Source organism: Bubalus bubalis, chromosome 10 (assembly GCF_019923935.1).
Source record: "Bubalus bubalis isolate 160015118507 breed Murrah chromosome 10, NDDB_SH_1, whole genome shotgun sequence".
Lineage (NCBI taxonomy): Eukaryota > Metazoa > Chordata > Mammalia > Artiodactyla > Bovidae > Bubalus > Bubalus bubalis.
Window position 1 is genome coordinate 64,593,080 of NC_059166.1, and position 21,069 is coordinate 64,614,148.

Below are 21,069 nucleotides of genomic sequence, written 5' to 3' on the forward strand. Positions count from 1 at the left end.
CAAAAGCCCTAGTGTGAATCTTCAATGTGACAAGATCTGTGACTATCCAGAATCACCTAAAATTACAGGTTAGAATAAACAGGCCACATTTAACTTTTTTCATTGTTAGCTCTGCATTCTGAAAGAAATTAGGGTGATTAAATCATATTAAAATAAATACTACTTTCTGTCACAATTCTTAATAAATCAAATGAAAAATAATAGTCATTTGATTAACATGGAATTATGGAATTGTTTGAATGAAAAGTTATGTGAAACACTAACTTTGATCTCATTTAAGCAAGTTTCTTGTATTCTTAAATACAAGACTTGGCAAAAAATATTAGCAATATTTAAATATAAACCAGATGAAACATGGCCTACCTTTTTTTTTTAAATACCAAGAAGCATGTTTCACATATTTATAGTAGGGCTCTACTCTGTAAACCAGAAGGGGCTAAGAAGAGCATCAGGCTAAAGGAATTCCAGAGAAGAAAGCAGTTAAAAGCAAGGGCAATATTGGATTGCTGATGATATTCAGAAGAATGTGCGGAAGAAGCTTCTTCAGAAAATCAGGAATTCAGGAACCCTGGAGCTAACGCTAAAGACTCCACAGCTAAGTAAAGCACCGTCACTGCCACTTCACAGATGAATAAACCAAGGCTTGAGGAGCGGGACTAACCACCTTAGAAATAGTTTTTTTTTTAAATCTAGGATCTCAAAAAAAAAAAAAAAATCTAGGATCTCAAAGCTCCCATACCATAAGATCAAAGCTAAAATTCTAAAGCATTATCAAAATGCCTGCAAAATGCTGAAATGATGGCTACAGTAAGATTTTAAGGGTTTCTTTGGAGTATAAACATTTCCCTTATCGGGCGGGCCCTGTTTAGCATAGGCAAAATTAAAGACTTTGATGCATCTCCTTGTCAAACAAGATACAAAGAGAAGCTGTGAGGCACAGACAGATTTTCTAGACAGTTCTCCAACAACCAAGCATTTAATTTTTTTTTTTAACAATTTAAAAGTCATACAATTGCATTTGTTTTACATTTAATGAATTGTGTTTGTTAACCTGTATTAAGGTGTTTTTTTTTTCTTTTTATACAGAGTATTTTTATTGAGTAAAAGCTTTGATTTTTTTTTATTTTATTTTTTTAATTTTATTTTATTTTTAAACTTTACAATATTGTATTGGTTTTGCCAAATATCGAAATGAATCCGCCACAGGTATACATGTGTTCCCCATCCTGAACCTTCCTCCCTCCTCCCTCCCTATACCATCCCTCTGGGTCGTCCCAGCGCACCAGCCCCAAGCATCCAGTATCGTGCATTGAACCTGGACTGGCAACTCGTTCCATATATGATATTATACGTATTTCAATGCCATTCTCCCAAATCATCCCACCCTCTCCCTCTCCCACAGAGTCCAAAAGACTGTTCTATACATCAGTGTCTCTTTTGCTGTCTCGTACACAGGGTTATTGTTACCATCTTTTTAAATTCCATATATATGCGTTAGTATACTGTATTGGTGTTTTTCTTTCTGGCTTACTTCACTCTGTATAATAGGCTCCAGTTTCATCCACCTCATTAGAACTGATTCAAATGTATTATTTTTAATGGCTGAGTAATACTCCATTGTTTGTATGTACCACAGCATTTAATATTTTAATCAAACTTTCACAAAGAAGAACAGCACAGCACTTTTTTTCCAGTTGAGTAGAAAACAGAAAGACATCTTTGATTTCATATATAGCACTTTCCTGTAATGGTGTTCCTAAAGAGTCTTCAAATGCTCTTTTTGGCTAAAGGACTATATTTCACGCTGTCCTTCTACTGCTTGTCAGCTAGTTGGTTGAACTCAACAGCATGAGCAACCTTGGAAAACAATGTTTTTGTCATCATTTAAATTTTTCCTTGCATTTTTGCTATTGCTTTACATAAATGAGTGAAAAAGAAAAACAAACATAATAATAAGTACTAATATTAGTGATAAGAATATGCCTCAGACTGCATAACAAAGAAAGAACCTCTCGGTATGTTCAAAGTGAAAACTCCTGGATCTCAGTTGCACACACCCTCTAGGTTTACGTGGATTAAACTTGTGATCTAATAGCAGGGTGGGCAAAGAGTGATGGGAGAGGCGAGGAGGGGAAAAGTAAGGAACGTATACCAAATTCTGCGAGTAAATCACTGAAGAATGGAAAAGGGAAGGAATAATTGGTACTTCATAATGTTTCATTACTCTTTAGAACTATCCTGAAATTCTTACTACGCAAGTAGCTTTTATACATGGAAGAGGCTGTATATGAAAGGAGGGGACTTCTTGCATTTTCTTTACTGTATTTTAACTAAATAAAAAGGACAATAACAGGATCCAAACATTATTTAAAAGCCTCTCAGACCTATGGTAGGCAGCTTCAGACATAGTTTCCAATCATCTCCACCCCCGGTACACACACTCTTATGTAGCTGTTCCTGTTGAATACGGCTGTGCCTGTGTCCTCAGCTGCCAAGTCATGTCCAGCTCTTTTGCAACCCCATAGACTGTAGCCCGTCAGGCTCCTCTGTCCATGGGATTTCCCAGGTAAGAATACTGGAGTAGGTAGTCAATTCCTCCTCCAAGGAATCTTCCCGACCTAGGGATTGAACCCGTGTCTCCTGCATTGGCAGGTGGGTTCTCTACTACCAAGCCACCAGGGAAGACAAACATGGGCTACGCCTAGTGACTTGTAATGAACAGAATACAGCAAAAATAATGAGCTGTCACTTTCACGATTAACTTAAGAAAACTGTGACTCTAATAGAATAAATGTCTTCAGGGCTATAACCGAGCCTACTGGTAGTTCAGATGATAAAGAAGCTGCCTACAATGCAGGAGACCCAGGTTTGATCCATGGGTCAGGAAGATCCCCTGGAGAAGGGAATGGCGACCCACTCCAATATTCTTCCCTGGAGAATTTAACTGACAGAGGAACCTGGTGGGCTTCAGTCCACGGGGTCACAAAGAGTCGGACATGACTGAGCGAGTAATACTTTCACTTTCTAGGTCTGAAACAGAAGTAACTTTATACCAATCCAAAACTGTTCCATAGATGTTAGTTAATAATAAAACTCTAAAGATTACAGGATGTAAAATTATTTTCTCCAACTGGATCTCACAAAAACTTGCACGTACCATGTTTGCAGACCATATACTAGCTATTTGTGCTTGTGAACTTCAAATGACCCACTACTAGCCCACTATTGTGAAGAATAATTACCATATAAAACTCAAGTTAGAATTTTGCAATGGAACTGCCATATTTTTTAAAAGACAGAGCTAGGGTTAGAACCCTAGAGCATTCATTCAAATCCTTCATTTAATAAAGACCTAGCATTTATCATCTGCTAAGCACAGAGATATGAAGGGGAAAAAAAAAGTTTAACTTATAGTTCAGTTTATGCCACTGATCCAGTAGCAAGATTCTGTAACAAAGGAGCCATAAATCCACTTAACAATACTACCATTTAGCCCACATTTCTCTACCTTTGCTAAAGAATAATGTGCAATTTCCAGATGCTTTGCTAAAATTCAAGTAACTTATGAGTACAAACATTATGCCAACACTAGGAATACAAAAATTAGTGAGATCTGATTCTTGCTCTCAAGAAGTTCATAATTTTGATAAAGAGATAAACTATATCCTGGCATTCTTCCAGGCTACCAGAATAATAATGTCATAAAAATGAGTCATCCTATAGTTCATCTTCTTACTCTTGGCTATATCCTGCTGTAAAATTAAAATACATCTTTCCTCCCTTGGTGTTTACCACTTCCAAATATTTATATACTTATGTCTCTATTTTACTGTCTCTTTGCTAAGTTGAATACATTTAGCTCCTTTTCTCCTTTCCTTTTAAAACAATTTCTCAATGTAAGCAACACTTTTGATGACTTTATTTAAATTCTCTATTTCTGTATTACATTCTAGGACCCAAATGACATAATTATTTTTCCAGATATGCACTCAATCACAATGAAAAACATCAACCCCATTGATGTGTGAAGTCCAAAACACTGGTTTTTATTTACTTTTTTAATTTGTTGAGATATACTATTACATTGCAATTTTATATTTACTCTAACACTTTTAATTGTATCAATTTCCTATGTTTCTCACACGAAATTAAAATTTAGAGATGGTACACACTCTGAAACAGTTGTGACTAACAGTGTAAACCCAAATTTCCTACAGTAGTAGGAAATGAAGCACTTAAAAAACCTACTCATTGACTAAAACTGCAACTCTACTTTTTTTTTTTTAATTTTATTTTATTTTTAAACCTGAAACACTGTATTAGTTTTGCCAAACATCTCTTAAGCTCATACAAGAAACAGTTTTTCAAAAGTCTCCATCATACCCCTTTTAACCATATTCATATTTCTATATTTCTATATCTACTGCAAAATGTATCTATAAAGTAAACATATGGTTTTAAATCTATTCCAGAAAATTTTTTGGCAAAACCATGACAGTATGACAATATGGTCCAGATAGCAGGCCTCACGATCAGTGAAAGAACTAAGGAGGCTACCAAAGACTCTATTCTTACTGGTTTAAAGCTTCAAATCTTGTTAGAGTTACTTATTTAAGGAGGAGAGGCACTAGGGGACTGTACAGGTCAAATATAAACAAATATTATGCCAGGTCAGAACCACATTCAGAACACGAATTCAATACTGTGTCCATGCTAATACAGACAGCCAATAATGGCACAATGGCACATGAAAAGAGGCTTCACATCTCTAATTATTAGAGAAATGCAAATCAAAACTACAGTGAGGTACCATCTCATACCAGTCAGAATGGCCATCATTAAAAAGTCTACAAATAACAAATGCTGAAGAGGATGCAGAGAAAAGGGAATCCTCCTACACTGTTGGTGGGAATGTGAGTTGGTGCAGTTACTATGGAAAACAGTACGGAGATTCCTTAAAAACTGAAAATAGTGTTACCATATGACCCAGCAATCCAACTCCTGGAAATTACAGTTTTGTCTGGATATATTCCTGGATATATATCCAGACAAAACTGTAATTCAAAAAGATATATGCACACCTATGTTCACAGCAGCACTATTCACAACAGCCAAGACATGGAAACAACCTAAAAGTCCACTGACAAGATGAAGAGATAGATAAGATGTGGCACATATATACAATGGAGTACCACTCAGCCATAAAAAAGGAAACAGCAATGCCATCTGCAGCAGCATGGATGCAACTAGAGGCTATCATACTAAGTGAAATTAAGTCAGAAAGAGAAAGACAAATACAGCATTATATCCCTTGTATGTAGAATCTAAAATATGAAACAAATGAACCTAACTATGAAACAAAAGCAGTTTCACAGACATACAGAACAGACTTGTGGTTGCCAAGGGGAAGAGGGTTGGGGGAAGGATGGAATGGGAGGCTGGGATTAGCAGATGAAAGCTATTCTACGTAAAATGGATAAACAATAAGGTCCTACAGCACAGGGAACATATTCAATATCCTATGATAAACCATAAAGGAAAAGAATATTAAAAAAAAGTGTATGTGTAGCTGAATCACTTTGTTGTACAGCATAAATTAACACTGCAAATCAACTATAATTCAATAATATATATAATATATATATTGAGTGTATATGTATGTATATATATGTATATGTGTGTGTGTATCTAGTCCATGCTATGTAAGAGGTAATAATAATCAGTGGTGGCTTCTTTAATAGGGAATAATAATTTAATCAGGAAAAAAACCCTTAATTCTGTTGCTTACAAACTTTCAGTACTTAAAAACAAACAAACTCCCTAGCCTGATATTTAGGGGCTTCCTCAATCAGGCTCCAACTCATATCTTCCTAGTCTGACTTCATACTACCCTAATTCAGCTTATCCATTTTTGAACCTGACAGAAATACACATTCTTTCTGAGATAATTCAAGTGCTTTCTCCCTGCAGAAATGTCACATCCAACACTCCATCAGGTTACCCTCATCTCCCAAATCTCTCTTTAAATTCTAAATGGCACCCTCTGAAGCTTTCCCTTATCCCCCCATTCAGAACCTCTTTTAACCTTGAGTAGCATTTACTCTGTACTTCTCACATTGCCACGATCACAATTTCTCTCATCTGTCTTGTAGTATAACTGTTTGCGTACATGTTATATTTCTTCTCTCCAACTAAATTCCTAAGAAGGTCTTGATATAGTCATGTTTGTACTGTCCTCACCAGTCCATGCTTTGCACATATTAATACAAGGAAATAAAAAAACATGCTGTAATAATCAATATTCTTACTGATATTCATTCATTAAGGAAATATTTGGTGCTGCTGCGAAGTCACTTCAGTCATGTCCGACTCTGTGCGACCCCACAGACGGCAGCCCACTAGGCTCCTCTGTCCCTGGGATTCTCCAGGCAAGAATACTGGAGTGGTTTGCCATTTTCTTCTCCAATGCATGAAAGTGAAAAGTGAAAGTGAAGTTGCTCAGTTGCATCCGACTCTTAGCGACCCCATGGACTGCAGCCTACCAGGCTCCTCCGTCCATGGGATTTTCCAGGCAAGAGTACTGGAGTGGGTTGCCATTGCCTTCTCCGAAGGAAATATTTACTCAGTATCTACTGTATACCGGAGCAGTAGTATACCAAAATAAACCACTGACCCCACTCTCTCAATAACTTTATGGCCTAGAACATCTTCTAGACATCTATATAAATTACTATAGCGCTAAGAGACAAATGCCAGAAGAGGAGCAAAGATGAAGTACAACAGTAACCAACAAGGAGGACAGATTATTTTCAAGTAGGGATGGATATAAGGATAAGTTTAACATTTGTGCAAGTTCTGAAGAACAGGTAATATCTGAATATGTAGAGACAGGGTAAAGTGTTTTAAGACAAGAGAAATAAATGCCACTGAGGCAGGAAATCTCAGGAGGATCTAAAGAATAATCAGTAGTTCAACCGTATACTGTATGTGAGAGATTATAGGGATATCGGGGAAAATTTTAAAGGCAGCTAGAGGTATACCTGAGAAGACCTCAGAAGCCAAAAAAGGAATGAGAGTTTTAGTCTCTAAGCAGTGAGGAACTATTTCAAAGTTCCTGAGCAGGGACTGAGTAATTATTCTAAAGGTCTACAGTGGACTGGAAGGGAAAAGGATGGTTGACAAGGAGACAAGAGGCTAGCACCATCCCACAAGAAAAGGATAGTAAAGGCCTAAACTAGGAATGAGGCACTAGGAATGGAAACAGAGGAATGGAAGAGAGATTTCAGTGGGGAGACTGGCAGGACCAGACACATTCCAGATGTGGAGTACAAGGGCCTGCAAGTGGTAAAAGAAGTTTCTAGGCTAGAAGGAGGGTTGTGCCATCACCAGGATGTCTGTAAGTATTAGTCGCTCAGTGTGTCTGACTCTGCAACCCCATGGACTGTAGCCCGCTAGGCTCTTCTGTCTATGAAACTCTCCAGGCAAGAAGACTGGACCGCATAGCCTTTCCTTCTCCAGGGGATCTTCGCAGTGCAGGGATCGAACCCGGATCTCCTGCACTGAGGGCAGATTCTTTACCATCTGAGTCACCAGGATAGAGGACATTAAAGCAGCAGCAGGTTTGGGTGGGTGAAAACTGAATCCTGGCGATATCAGGTTTTAGTACTACTGGATATGCAGGTGGTGCCATCACAAATAAAATGTGTCGAACTATGCTATTTAGAAAAAATTTAAAATTTTATGAAAAAAGAGTTGAGATTAATCTTCATTAAAGCTACAGTTCATGGGGCTGCCAAGAGTTGGACAGGACTGAGCGACTAACACACTAACAACACATCCTATTTAGAATATACAATTTTATGAAAAAAAAGAGTTGAGATTAATCTTCAGCAAAGGATTCTGATAAATGATTCAAACACGAATATGACCTCAAAAATATAACTCACATAGGCTATATTAAGTAGCAAATTAAAATCTAAAACCATTTATAAAGGAGGGTTTGACCTAGAACTTCATGTGCCCAAGAATTATTTTCATACATGCTGATTCACAGGTAATAGTAAAGTAGATACATGGAACACAGTGAGAACCTCAGTTTAAAATTATGAGGTGAAATGCTTCTGTTGAAATGGTAAATGCAGCTCTGTGCTGTCATTTGGCCCCAATTTAACTTAAATGCCATATCACAAGATGCTCAAGTCAGAAGACTAGGTCTAACTGACAAGGTAGCATTCCTTTCTATAATAAATACTTCCTCTCAATTAAAAGAACTGAGTCGACCTAGATTTATCCCTACTATATCCCTAGAATCTCCAAAAGCATAAGCAAAATAAAACTTCCAGTTAGAAACTCACAGGTATTACAGCTATTCAGCACCCATATTTCTTAAGAACAAACAAAAGAATTTCATCAACATAAACTAAAATGATAACAATGAAAACATGTGTAACATATAATTTGATATTAATAAATTTTTGTTATGTGTGTGCTGAGTAAAAAAGTAAAATCAAATATTTGAATTGTGGTTAATATGCCTAATAAGTATATTTCCCCTGTTAGATTTATTCATTTACTTAATTCTACTTACTGGATACAATGTCATTATTTCAGTTTAGCTTTGAAAACAATACGAACTCGGTCTTTAATTATTAACATTTTTACTAACAGTAAGCAAAATTATGAAAAACAAATGGATTAAAAGGTATTTGTTTTACATACAGCCATCTCATTAAGATTATGCAGGTCATTTGTTAAAAACCACATTGACATTTTAGTTTTGTGTAAATGCAAGGAAAGAACATACACTAAAAGTTAATAATGGTAATCTTTTGATCATAGGCTTATAGGTGATTTTTATTTCCTTCTTTTTGCTTATGTGCATTTTCAAATTTTTCTGTAATTAACGTTCATCATAACTGTACCAAGAAGAAAAGTTATTTTTATAAGGAGAGAAGAAAACATTGATCAATTTAAAAGAAACATACTTACCAGATCTCTGTGAAGCACCCAATTTGCATGGAGGTAATGGATCCCATCAAGAATCTGGTAAAGTAATGATTTAACCATAGATCTTGGCAACTGCATGGGCTTTTTATTTGCTTTTGATGCACGGTGAAACTTAATAATATGCTAAAAATTAGAAAATATATATTAGAGTAACATAGTCTTTGACTGTGTCAACAAAACACAATAAAGGCTGCAATAAGTACATTTTAAGATTACTTATTAAAGGCCAATAATAACACAAAGAAAAATAAATAATAAGCTCAAACCAAAACAGAATCTATATTGAGGGTGAATGTGAGATTATTAATGTGGTTGTTGTGATGACTTACTGAAACCATTAAGATTTGCATTAAGCAAAACCAAGAAGTAATAAGGGTTTATAATTTAAAACCTGCCTTAAAATAGCATTAATTGTATTCTCTACTGACAGAAAAGGGAAAAAAAACTCTGTAAATCTTTACAGTTCTATAAAATAAAGTTAGTACTTAGTGCATTTGGGTAATATTACTGACTGCATGTATATCAGAATTATTGGAAATTCCACCTTCTTTTGCCACATAATGAAATTAGGATATAGTCTTAGTAGTCAATAGTAAATAGCAAATCACCAGACACAAGCAGGAAGAGAAAAATGGGGAATTCAATTGCATTGAAATAAATATAAACTGAATCATCATATCCAAATTTTTATGTACACATGTTATATTGTGGAAGGGGAAGAAATTCCATCTGCCCCCTGCACTCCCACATCCACCTCCATCTCCATCCAACATTTGCCCAAAACATGCCAACATGGGTACTCGATATCCGTGACAGAAGAGGTTCTTGTCAATATCTGCTATAAGGAAATTTCTTTCAAGGCCTATTAGTCTGTTAAAGTTATTCTTGAAAAGAGTTATAATTTATAAAAATGACAAACCACATTCTATTGAATCAAAATTTAATTATCTGAAGTTTGAACTTACTGCCAAGTTTGAATTTGTTTTTTACTTTTGGGAGGTCCTGGGATAAAATGTTTAAATGACTTGATTCCTAATTTTAAACATGTGAAATTAGAATTTTTGGCTTCTTTTATATATTGTTTAAAAAAAATCCCTAATATTTGCAGACCTGTACATATTTGTTTGGTGGGGTGAATTTTAAATGGCAAAATGCTGCAAGAGAGGACCTTCACTTAGAGAGGAAAACTATTCACAAGCACATGACTGTTAAATATGAACAGTTAAATATGTGTACAGTGCAAAAGAAAGTAATTTCCCTAGAACATATTAGGAAACTGCCATTCATTACCTAAAACTACAATCTCCCACTCAGGAACATTTTTTGAAGTGAAATTTCTGAATGTGACAAATACTATAAAACAGGATGTTAATGTTTATTGCTCTAATTCTTTTAAATCAAAATTTACCTTTAGCATATTTATTTTGAAACTATGGTCAACAGAGCAAGTTTTCCTTTCTGTACATTAGCAGTATGGAGCACATACATTTATTCTTCATATCTATATAAAATTATCATCCTAAAAATAAAGTGAGTTTAGACTTACCCATAAATCATGTTCTGCATAATCAAACAGCAGCCACACCTTCCTGTCACTGTGAGAAAGGAACACCTTCTGCAGGGCGATCACATTAGGGTGCTTCAATTCTCGCAAAAGCTGAAGGCAAGAGGAAGAGAAGGGTCAGTATTCTGTTAGCAGAGAATAATGTACTTCCCATAACTTCGAAGTGAAATTTTTGAAAATTTAGACAATCCAGATAACTAGCGTTAAAAAAAAAAAAGCAACACCACCACCCAAATACCATAACTTAGAGATAAACTCTGTCCACATCTTGGTACATCTCTTTCCAATCCTTTCTCTGTAATATGTATGTATGGAAAACGGGATCCTTTTACATGGTAAGATGTAAAATAGTAAACAAAAGTAATACCATATTGCTAAATAATGAAGTGTATTTTGGCATGTGTGTAATTTTTTTTTTTAAACTAGAGGAAAGGCTGCTAGGGAAGCAGGAATACTGTTTATATCCACTCCAGCATAGTATGTGCTCAATTTGACAAAAGGCAGAAAGATATTTAACAATCCCTAACTAACTTACCCATGCCGAGAACATGAGACAGGTTTTACAGAAGAGTACTGAGCATAAGAGAATGAGTCTCAAACCCACTGATAAAACTGGTATGAAAAAGAGGTCCTATAAACAGAGAAACAACTAGGCCTTTCACAAAGCAGAAAGCTTCAAGCTGGACTCTGATAATAAGAAGGAAAGACAGACCATATCAGCAACTGAAAACTTAGTTCTTGGCCCATAACAGGCAGTTGCTTGATAAAATATTTATCAACAATAACATTAGCTGTTCAAGGTGGAAGTCTTCTAAATATGCCCGCCTCACACCGTCCTTAACCAGGGTTCAGACTTAATAGGTATAAACACACTCAATTTGTTAAATACTTCAAATGCCTTTTAAATGTAAAGTTCCGTGGAAAATACACGAAGGAAGAGGGGACAAAGCTCCTACTGAATAATTTCTATGTGCAAGGTGATTGCATGTACCCGTTTTTTCTCTCACTTAATCCTTCCAACAACCCTATGATGCACACAGAAGCTCGGGTTCAGTGTAAAAAAATAACTTGACCAAAGTCAAACATTAGAAAGAGAAGAGCTTTGGATTTAAATAGTTCTGCCTGATTCCAAAGTCCATGCTTTTTCCAGTTCAGCTAAAGTCCTTGTCATCTGTTCCCACAATGTAGAAGGGAAGACAGACATACAAACAGATCAACGAGGCAGAGAAAAATATTAAATTAGAGAGTTTGACTTTATTAAATGTCTACCCAGAGTATGTCCTCTTTCCTGCCTGCAGGGGAAAGGAAGGTAAAACTCACTTCTGTACCTAAACCAAGCTCCCAAAACACCAAACACTGGCACAGATCCCTGAACCCTGGACTCCACCCGTCTGGGGGAGGGCATGTCACATGCAGCAGTATTTAATCAACACCTCTAAAAAATTAGGGTTTTTTGTGACTACAAATTACTGATCTCTCTACAGTGAATCCACCTTAAGTTCCATGTTTAAACATTATTTCGAATAGGTAATACATCAACACAGTTCAAAAATCAAATGTACGTTAAAGGAAACACATTGAAATGCCTCATCACCACTCCTTCCCCAAGGGACCACAGGCTGGCCTTCCTCCTAGAAGGAACTTTTTTTAGTTGCTTGGTGAGTCTTCCAACTATTTATGCAAATGAAAGCAAGTATGAATATTTACACAAAAGATAGCACTTATGTTTTACTTTCTTATAAATCTTTCATTATCCGGCACAGTATTAGTTTATAGGAACCTTTCTGGTTCTTTCTTACAATGCCAAGGTATTTCCAGGTCACTTTTTCGTGGTAAAATATACATAAAATTTACCATTCTAACTATTTTTAAGTGTGTAGCTCAGTGGCATTAAGTACACTGTGTTCCAGAACCGCCACTCTATTCCTTCTCTAGAGCCTTTTCATCATCACAGACTGGAACTCTGTCCCATGACACGGTATCTCCCATTCCCATCTCCTCCGGTTCTGCTTTCTGTCTCTAGAAATCTGATGATGCCAAGTACTTCATATAAATGCAATTGTTCAATATTTGTTCTTTTGGGTCTGGCTTCCTTCACTTCACGTGTCTTCAAGATTCATCCATGTTGTATGGATGTATCCATGTAGGAAAGAATTCCCTTTCTTTTTACGGGTACGTATTAATAATATTTCATTGTATGCATATACCACCTTTGCTTATTCATGCATCCCTCCCATCATCTTATGGACATTTGGGTTGATTTCACCTTTGGTTATTAGGAATAACACTGCCTTGAAGACTGATATACAAACATCTATTTGAGTACTTGCTTTCAATTTTTTAAATATACTCAAAAAGTAGAATTGCTGGATCCTATAGTGATTTTATATTTGATTTTTTTTTTTTTCAGCAATTGCCATTCAGGTTACCTTTTCTATGAAATACAGGAGGGAAGAGGGTAAAGTTTGCAACACCATGCATTTACTAGAAAATTTCCCCTAATCCCCAAAATTGCACTGTATAGCAATATACACTTGCAATTTCTGCATACCCATTATACTTTTTCTACCCTTCCAGTCTTTTTTTTTTTTTTGGCAGGGGGCATGTGACATGGTATTTGGGATCCTAGTTCCCTGACTGGGGATTGAACCCATAAGCACTGCAATGAAAGCGTGCTGTCCTAAACACTGTACCACCAGAGAATTCCAACCCTACAGGTCTTCATAAATCACCAAATACCAATGTGAAGGCAAGCCAAGAGTAGGAAATAGCAAACTACATTTGTTTTATTCCCTTTCCGCATTCATTTTTCACTCTACAATCAGAATGGTGTTTCAAAATACAGACTACAAGCATAAAAAAAGAAGGAAATTTTGCCATTTGCAGCAACATGGATGGACTTGGAGGGCATTATGCTAAGTGAAATAAGTCAGAAAAAGACAAATACTGTATGGCATCACTTATACGTGGAATCTAAAAAATACAACAAACTAGTGACCATAACAAAAAGCAGCAGACTCACAGGTAAAGAGAATAACTAGTGGTAGCCAATGGAGGGGGCGGTCAATATAGGGATACGGGATTAAGAGGCACAAATTATTAGGTGCAAAATAAGCTACAAGGATGTATTGTACAACATGGAGGATGCAGCCAAAATTTTATAATGACTATAAATGGAGTATAACCTTTTAAAATTGTGAATCACTATACTGTACACTGGTAACCTATATAATATTGTACATCAATCATACAGCAATAAAAAAAAATACAAAACTGATCATCTCTGTCACTAGGGACAGAACTGAGGAATTAAAGCAAGCAATAAGGCAAAGGCCAAATAATGAGGAGGCTTACAGGCCATGCAGAACTGTCACCAATGAGGTTCTCCAGTATCACTAGAAACATGCTGGGTGCAGTGGGTTAGGGGAGAAGCCAGCTGATATAAAAGGTACCACGCTGTGACTTTCTTCTGTGCATGTCTGATGGCTGGGCCGCTGAACAAGCGACTCTGGGGGTGATGGAGTTTAGGATGACTCAGATATGACTTTACCGAATTATGTGTACTTGATGTCTAGTTGTATTGATATACTTTTATACTGTTTTAACTTTACATCTGCCTCCCCTGGTAGACCATAAGCTCCTTGAGGGCAAAGACAATTTTAAATTTATCTCTACAGGAACTAGCACAAGGTATGGCATGTAGAAGGAGCTTTTCTAAGTTATCTCATCCAGTTTGGAGGTTTTAAATGTCACCTATACACATTAACTCCCAAACGTTTATTTCTAGTCAACGCATATTCCCTGAAGTCCAGCTATGTATATATATCTAAAATGCCTCAACATCTCTACTTGAACATCTGAAAGTCACACTGAGGTTGTCATCTCCACCTCTCCTGCCTTCTACCCCAACTGCTCTTCCCCAGCCTCAGTTAATAGCAACTCCATCATTCCAGTTACTCAGGCAAAAGTTCTCAATCCTCCTCAGGTCTTTTCTGGTCCTTCTATTTAAAATTATAACCACCCCTCTGCTTCTTTATTTTTATGCAAAGTATTATCACTACTGAACATATCATATAGCTGTATATCCCTTAGGTATAATTCTAGAGAGCTTAGAAAACCAAAAGTTTTCTAGTAACTCGGATAGGAAAAAAATTTTTACACTTCAATGGAAAAAAAGAAAGGCACATTCTTTCAGGTTATCTGATTCTGATGCTATGGAAGCTATTGTACAACTCTGTACATTATAGATAACTGATGATAATACAGAATAATTCTTGCTTATCTACATTCACTCTCCCATTGTGGAAGATGCTAAAGTTACCTTAAATTGGACATCATTTTAATATTCCTGATCTACAAATTTGTCTATCCTATAGACTCTTCTTTGTATGCTCAGTCACTTCAGTTATGTCTGAGGCTTTGTGATCCTATGGACTATAACCTGCCAGGCTCCTCTCCATGGGATTCTCCAGGCAAGAATACTGGAGTGGGTTGCCATTTCCTCCTCCAGGGGATCTTCCAAACCCAGGGATTGAACCCACATCTCTTATGTCTCCTGCATTGGCAGGCAGGTTCTTTACCACCAGCACTACCTGGGAAGCCCATAGATTCTTCTTTGAACAGGTTATAATATCTACTAGGTTCCTTCATTTAATAAGTTAAATAAAATCTTTAAAATGTGCTCATTTTATATCACAGTCATAATTTTATCTATTTTGAAAACTATCCTTTAATATTCATTTCACAGAAGTATCTCATTAGCAATAACATGAAGCTGCTATAGTCTTTATTTATCCAACTGAGTGCAAATGCTCATACTTTTAATATGAAAGAGAAACTACTAGATTTGATTGGTGCATCAGAATTCCTCCTGGTATTAGGTAATATATTATATATACACACATACACACACACACAATATTATCTTTCTAAAATTAAAAAAAAAAAAAACTATTGAAAATACATCTGTTCCCAAGGCTTCATTTAAGGAGTAGGGGACCTAGGTATTGTTTATCTATTTTATATTATTTATTGTGTGTCTCTCTCCATTAACATACAAGCTCCAAGAAGGCAAAGTTTCTGCTGGTTTTATATTCCTAGGGCTTAATATGGTCATGAGCACATAGTAAGTACTCAATAAATATTTGCCGAAAGAATTAAATTTACTGAATTTACCTGATTCTTACAAAAATCAAACAGTAAGTAGCTTGGAATATTATAAAACGTTGCTATCTTTTCAAAAGGCATTTTGAATGATTTTGTCTTTTTAATAAGCTGACTAGACTATGTCTAACATAGTTCTTCTAGGGACTCAAACTTTCCACAAGCTACATTCACTTTAGGCTTAAAAAGGAATTGTTCCCTCAACTAGCACCCACTCTTAGCAAAAGTATAAGGGTGCTGGCTTGATGTAAAGAACAGAAACATAGCTCTTAATGGCTCAGGGTGAGATATTTAACCTGGTATAGAATTGGAAAAGCAAAGGGGTACTATGAGGGTATTCCTTAAAAGGGCTGTGAATGCAATAAATGCTACAAAATCCTGAAGAAAATGATACAAAGAACAGAAAACAAAGGAAGACACTTGAGGAATTGAAACAGGTTGATCAAATCAGTGATTACTTCCAAGGCTAGCAAAAAATAAATATGCTACAAATGCCACACAAGTGCATTCTCTATCTACTGAAGGAACAAATAAACAAAAACAGTAAACAACACAAATGGCCAATACTAAAAAAACTGATAAGTAATTGTGGTATATCCATATATCACAGTCTCAAATATATATGTCAAGAGTTTTAAAATACATGAAAAAGGACTTATGCTATAATACTGTGATGTGATATAAAAAGGCTATGGCGTGATCATTTTGCAACATACAGAAATATCAAATTACCATGGTGTGCACCTGGAACAAAGATAGTGTTGTAGGTCAAATATACTTCCATTAAAAATTAAGAAAGGCAAACAGTGTGTCCCCCCACCCCAACCAGGCAAGCTGGAACAAAATTTCCCATTTCTTCGCCTTCATCAGATCTAAATTTCATCTTTTATTCGGGGGGAAGGTGAAGGGGATTAGAACATACCAGCCCAAAATGTGACACTTTGGCATAAGAATGAGTCTGCAGTGAAGGCATCTGTGGTTCAACAGATGGAGAAAGAAGCCTTCCTGGAGGTTCCCTTATCTGACTAAAAGTAGACAATAAGAACTGAGGACTGCCATAAATCCCCTCTCCCAGGGAAGTTTTACGACCATGAAAAAGACAGAAAGTCGGCGCTGCACTGGACCAGCACAGACAAAACTATGCTAAGGCAGCCCTTATCTTCCATTGGTTTCCCCTACATATTCACCTTCCCACACTGTGCAGCCCCACAAAGACTTAAACCCTTTCCTTTGTCTTGTCACGTCCCTACAATTAATTGCTCTTTGTTAAAAATGGCATATCAGGTCTCAGGCCTACCCATTTCTTGGCATTTTCACTTCTAGGAAGGCCCCTGTGTCACACAAAGCTTAACATCAAATAAAATTTGTATGCTTTTCTATTAAAAAAAATAAAATATGCAAAATATAAAATACATTTATAAAAGAGGAAATATACCACAACATTAATATAATTATCTGTGGATAGTGAATAATGTGTGATTTTTTTCTTTCTTCCTATTTTTCTACTTTACAAGTTTTCTATAATGAGCATTACCTTTATATTTTACACACATGCATACACACACACACCAACAGCTCCTTCTCTGCAGAATTCTACCCGCTAAGATAAGATACTATCATGCAAGCTAAGCTTCTTATACAGTTGATCTGAGAAGGGATAAAAGAAAGGAGATGCTTGTACTTGTACTTCCCCAAATTCTTGGCAATATCAGATTTTACCAATGAACTTTAATCTCTTGTCACACAGATATTTGTTCAACATGACATCATACAACTATAAATATGCCTTAATCACATAAACAGCAGTTTAGTATAGCATGATTTTCCTGTGAAAGTCCCACAATAAGTCATAACATCTCCTGTGCCAGACACTTACAGAGCACCAACATGATCCCAAAGGAGCCTTAATGAATAATGTGCAGTGGGCATGCCAAGACTTTATCTGGTTCCCCTTCCATGCGGGCATCTAAGTGACTATAAAAAGTGTCTACTTTTCACTGTCCTAAACAATCTAAAGCTATAATCCTAAACTTTTTTCTCTAAAGCACTATTTAGAATTCTGACTCCATTTGGGGAGCCTTGTGCTAGCTAGACTAACAATTACAGAATCCATTTGTATTTTTATCCACACATCTTTCTTCCTCTTTCATCTGTACTTTCTTTTCTCTAAGTCTCTGATGCCCCCAGGGCTTCCAGATTCCTTTTTCAGGGTATCTAAATGGAAAGGGTCCTCTTATAAACTTCAATAACTCACTTATCTCAAAGTAACTCCAATTTTTTATTATTTGATCTGTTATAAGTAACAGTATGATTCATTTGACCATTGATCTTTATTTTTAGAAAACTTTATTTTAGAAAGCATTCATTGAGTGTATCTTTTTTTAAAGTGTGTAACCCTTCCCTTTCTGCAAAAAAAAAAAAAAAAGAAGATAAAAGAGGAAACAAACTTTATGGCAAATAGGAGATTCACCTAACTTCAAAATGCCCTAGCATTCCTTAACTGAAATTTAAGAATTAGCGTTTTGAAACCTGACACTTTCACACCTGTGGCAACCTTCTCAGGACTCCACAAGCACACAGAAACATTACAACCTTCCAGCAGGTGGCACTCACACTCTGAAGAGGGGTCTAGAAAACAGTACACCAGCCCTGGTTCAAGGTGGCCCTAAACTGTTTGCTTTCTTTTATTCTATTGACACTGCTTAGGTACTTGTCATAAGGTTCTAGGAGGTCAGTGTTCCCCATCACCACCCAACGAAAGTTAATAGTGAGATAGCAGGTATAATGCAAAGAGTACAGATTTTAGAATTCAGAGACCTGAGTTGGAGCCCTGACCATAGCTGTATGACATAAAGCAAGTTGCTCAACCCCTCTGAGCCTCATGGAGGAATAAAAATATCTACTGACAAACATATATTTTCTGTAAGGATTAAATGAATGTACATTAAATAACACAATGCTTGCTGCTGCTGCTAAGTCGCTTCAGTCGTGTCCGACTCTGTGAGACCCCATAGACGGCAGCCCACCAGGCTCCCCCGTCCCTGGGATTCTCCAGGCAGGAACACTGGAGTGGGTTGCCATTTCCTTCTCCAAAGCATGAAAGTGAAGTCACTCAGTCATGTCTGACCCTTAGCGTCCCCATGGACTGCAACCCACCAGGCTCCTCCATCCATGGGATTTTCCAGGCAAGAGTATCGGAGTGGGTTGCCATTGCCTTCTCCAAACACAATGCTTGGAAAATATTAAATACTTGGCAAATTACAGTTGTTACTCTTACACCAACCACTCCTGGCAAGGATGTTATGAGGACTGAATGAGATGATACATGTACCATGCATGGCATGCAACAAGTTCATGATAAGCAATAGTTGTTATTACTGTACGTAAATGAGAAAGGCTAAGCACTTCAGGCAGTCAGAGATACTTGTTTGCAAGAGAGATGCTGCGACGGGGAATGCCATCACACCACCTCCTGCCATCGCATCTCCTTCCCAAAGTGCCTGAGACTCCAGTAGATTCTATACAGTATAGTTATAAGGTCATTTCACTTTACACTTTGCAACAATCTAGTTTCCTTTTCTCTGACTTTAAGTACTTGGTCTGAGAAAGAGACCTGAAACCAAGTGAGAGCTGTATAAGCTGTATAAGTTCTTATAAATAAGAAGTTTACATTCTGTGACTATGATCACATATATGTTCTTTTAAAAGTGTGAGTGTTTAACCTTTTATGCAATGTATTCCATGAGAAAATGGAATACACTTCTTATAAATCAATAGCATTCGGAATATATGAACTTAAAATATTTGAAAAAACAGATGCAATTCAAAATAAAGAGCTAATAAAGTAAAATCTCAATTATCTGGAATTCTCAGAAGCATTCTGTTTCACTGAGGGATTATCTGAAAATCTTTTCTTGCTTCAATGATCCTTGCCGAAAATGTTCCCTACCTTCACAATTATCAAAACTAAATTTATCTTTGACTTTAGGCATATTTTTAATGTCTTAGGGTTTCAATAAATGTGAACAAATGTGTATTTCCTCATTTATTCTTTTTTTCTCCTTGAAATACAATGAGGAGAAAAAATAAACTAACTTAAAACTCCTTATTTAGATCCTGCCTTAAAAAGGAAAAAAGAATTTTCTTATTCTCCTCTGTCTCTAGTCCTCTTCTTTTTCTTCTCTTCTATTCTGCAGTCTCTTTTGATGTCTTACCCATGTACCTGAGGTTTAGCCACGACTCCTATGGAGAATCCCAAGTCTCAATCTTTACCCTTCATCTCACCCTTAAACTCACACTAGTTTCCAACTGTGCATTCATAAATCCATATGGAAATCCCACTGTGCCTCAAAAACCACAGATCCAAAACTGAACATCACTCACTCATCTCTACCTCTTGGTGGGTCCACTGTTCTCAGAATTACATCAGTATGTCCCAGTCACCAAGGCAAGCAAAACCTTAAAACCAATCAGTGTTCAAGTGCTGTATATGACATCTTTTAAATATCACTCAGGAATTCTCACCTTGATAATCTAAATAAACCCTTAACTGGTATTTATACATGTGCTCTTGTCTGTGCCGGGACAGATTTTTCCTATCCTCTTTGCCTGATTAACCCCTACTTGCATTTTAGAAAGGACTGGTTTATCACTGCCTCTAAAAAGCCTCCCCTGAAACTCCTAGTTTCAGTGGTTACCTCTCCTGTGTTCCTTCCATACTGTATTTCTCTGAACACGACATTAATTAAATTAGGACATAGTTTAATTATTGAGCCCCGCCTCAATAGACTACATGGTTCTTTGCTGTTGTTCAACTGCTCAGTTGTGTCTGAATCTTTGCAACCCCATGGACTGCAGCACGTCAGGCTTCCCTGTCCATCACCATCTCCCGGAACTTGATCAAACTCATGTCCACTGAGTTGGTGATGCCATCCAACCATCTCATCCTCTGTTGTCCCCTTCTCCTTCTGCCTGCTATCTTTCCCAGCATCAGGGTCTTTTCAAATGGGTCAGCTCTTTGCATCAGGTGGCCAAAGTAGTGGAGCTTCAGCATTAGTCCTTCCAATGAATATTCAGGGTTGATTTCCTTTACGATTGACTGGTTTGATCGAACTGGTATGGTTCTAGTATGTAGGAACTGTCTTCCATCTCTACATTTCCCCTGTCAACAAGCCAGACACAGAATAGGTATTCAACAAATGCTGGCTGAATTAAATGAGTGAGGACCTGTCAACTGAATTAACTGAGTGAGGACCTGTCAACTATCTCCTCATACACTGACATGCATATCACCTACTACATCCCATGCATTGAAATCAAAGTATCTTACTAAAATA

At 36.7% G+C, this 21,069-nt stretch overlaps 1 protein-coding gene across 5 annotated transcripts in view; it reads right to left on the minus strand.

Moving 5' to 3' along the window:
• CDK19 (cyclin dependent kinase 19) overlaps positions 1 to 21,069 on the minus strand; it is a 172,146-nt gene that overhangs the window by 44,135 nt on the left and 106,942 nt on the right. For all 5 annotated transcript variants that reach the window (XM_044924406.1, XM_025294721.2, XM_006071819.3 and 2 more), the window contains 2 exons: positions 10,553 to 10,663; positions 8,989 to 9,129 (listed from right to left, as the gene is read on the minus strand). In XM_044924406.1, coding sequence (XP_044780341.1) covers positions 8,989 to 9,129; positions 10,553 to 10,663 — 252 coding nt within the window. The remainder of the gene's footprint in view (positions 1 to 8,988; positions 9,130 to 10,552; positions 10,664 to 21,069) is intronic.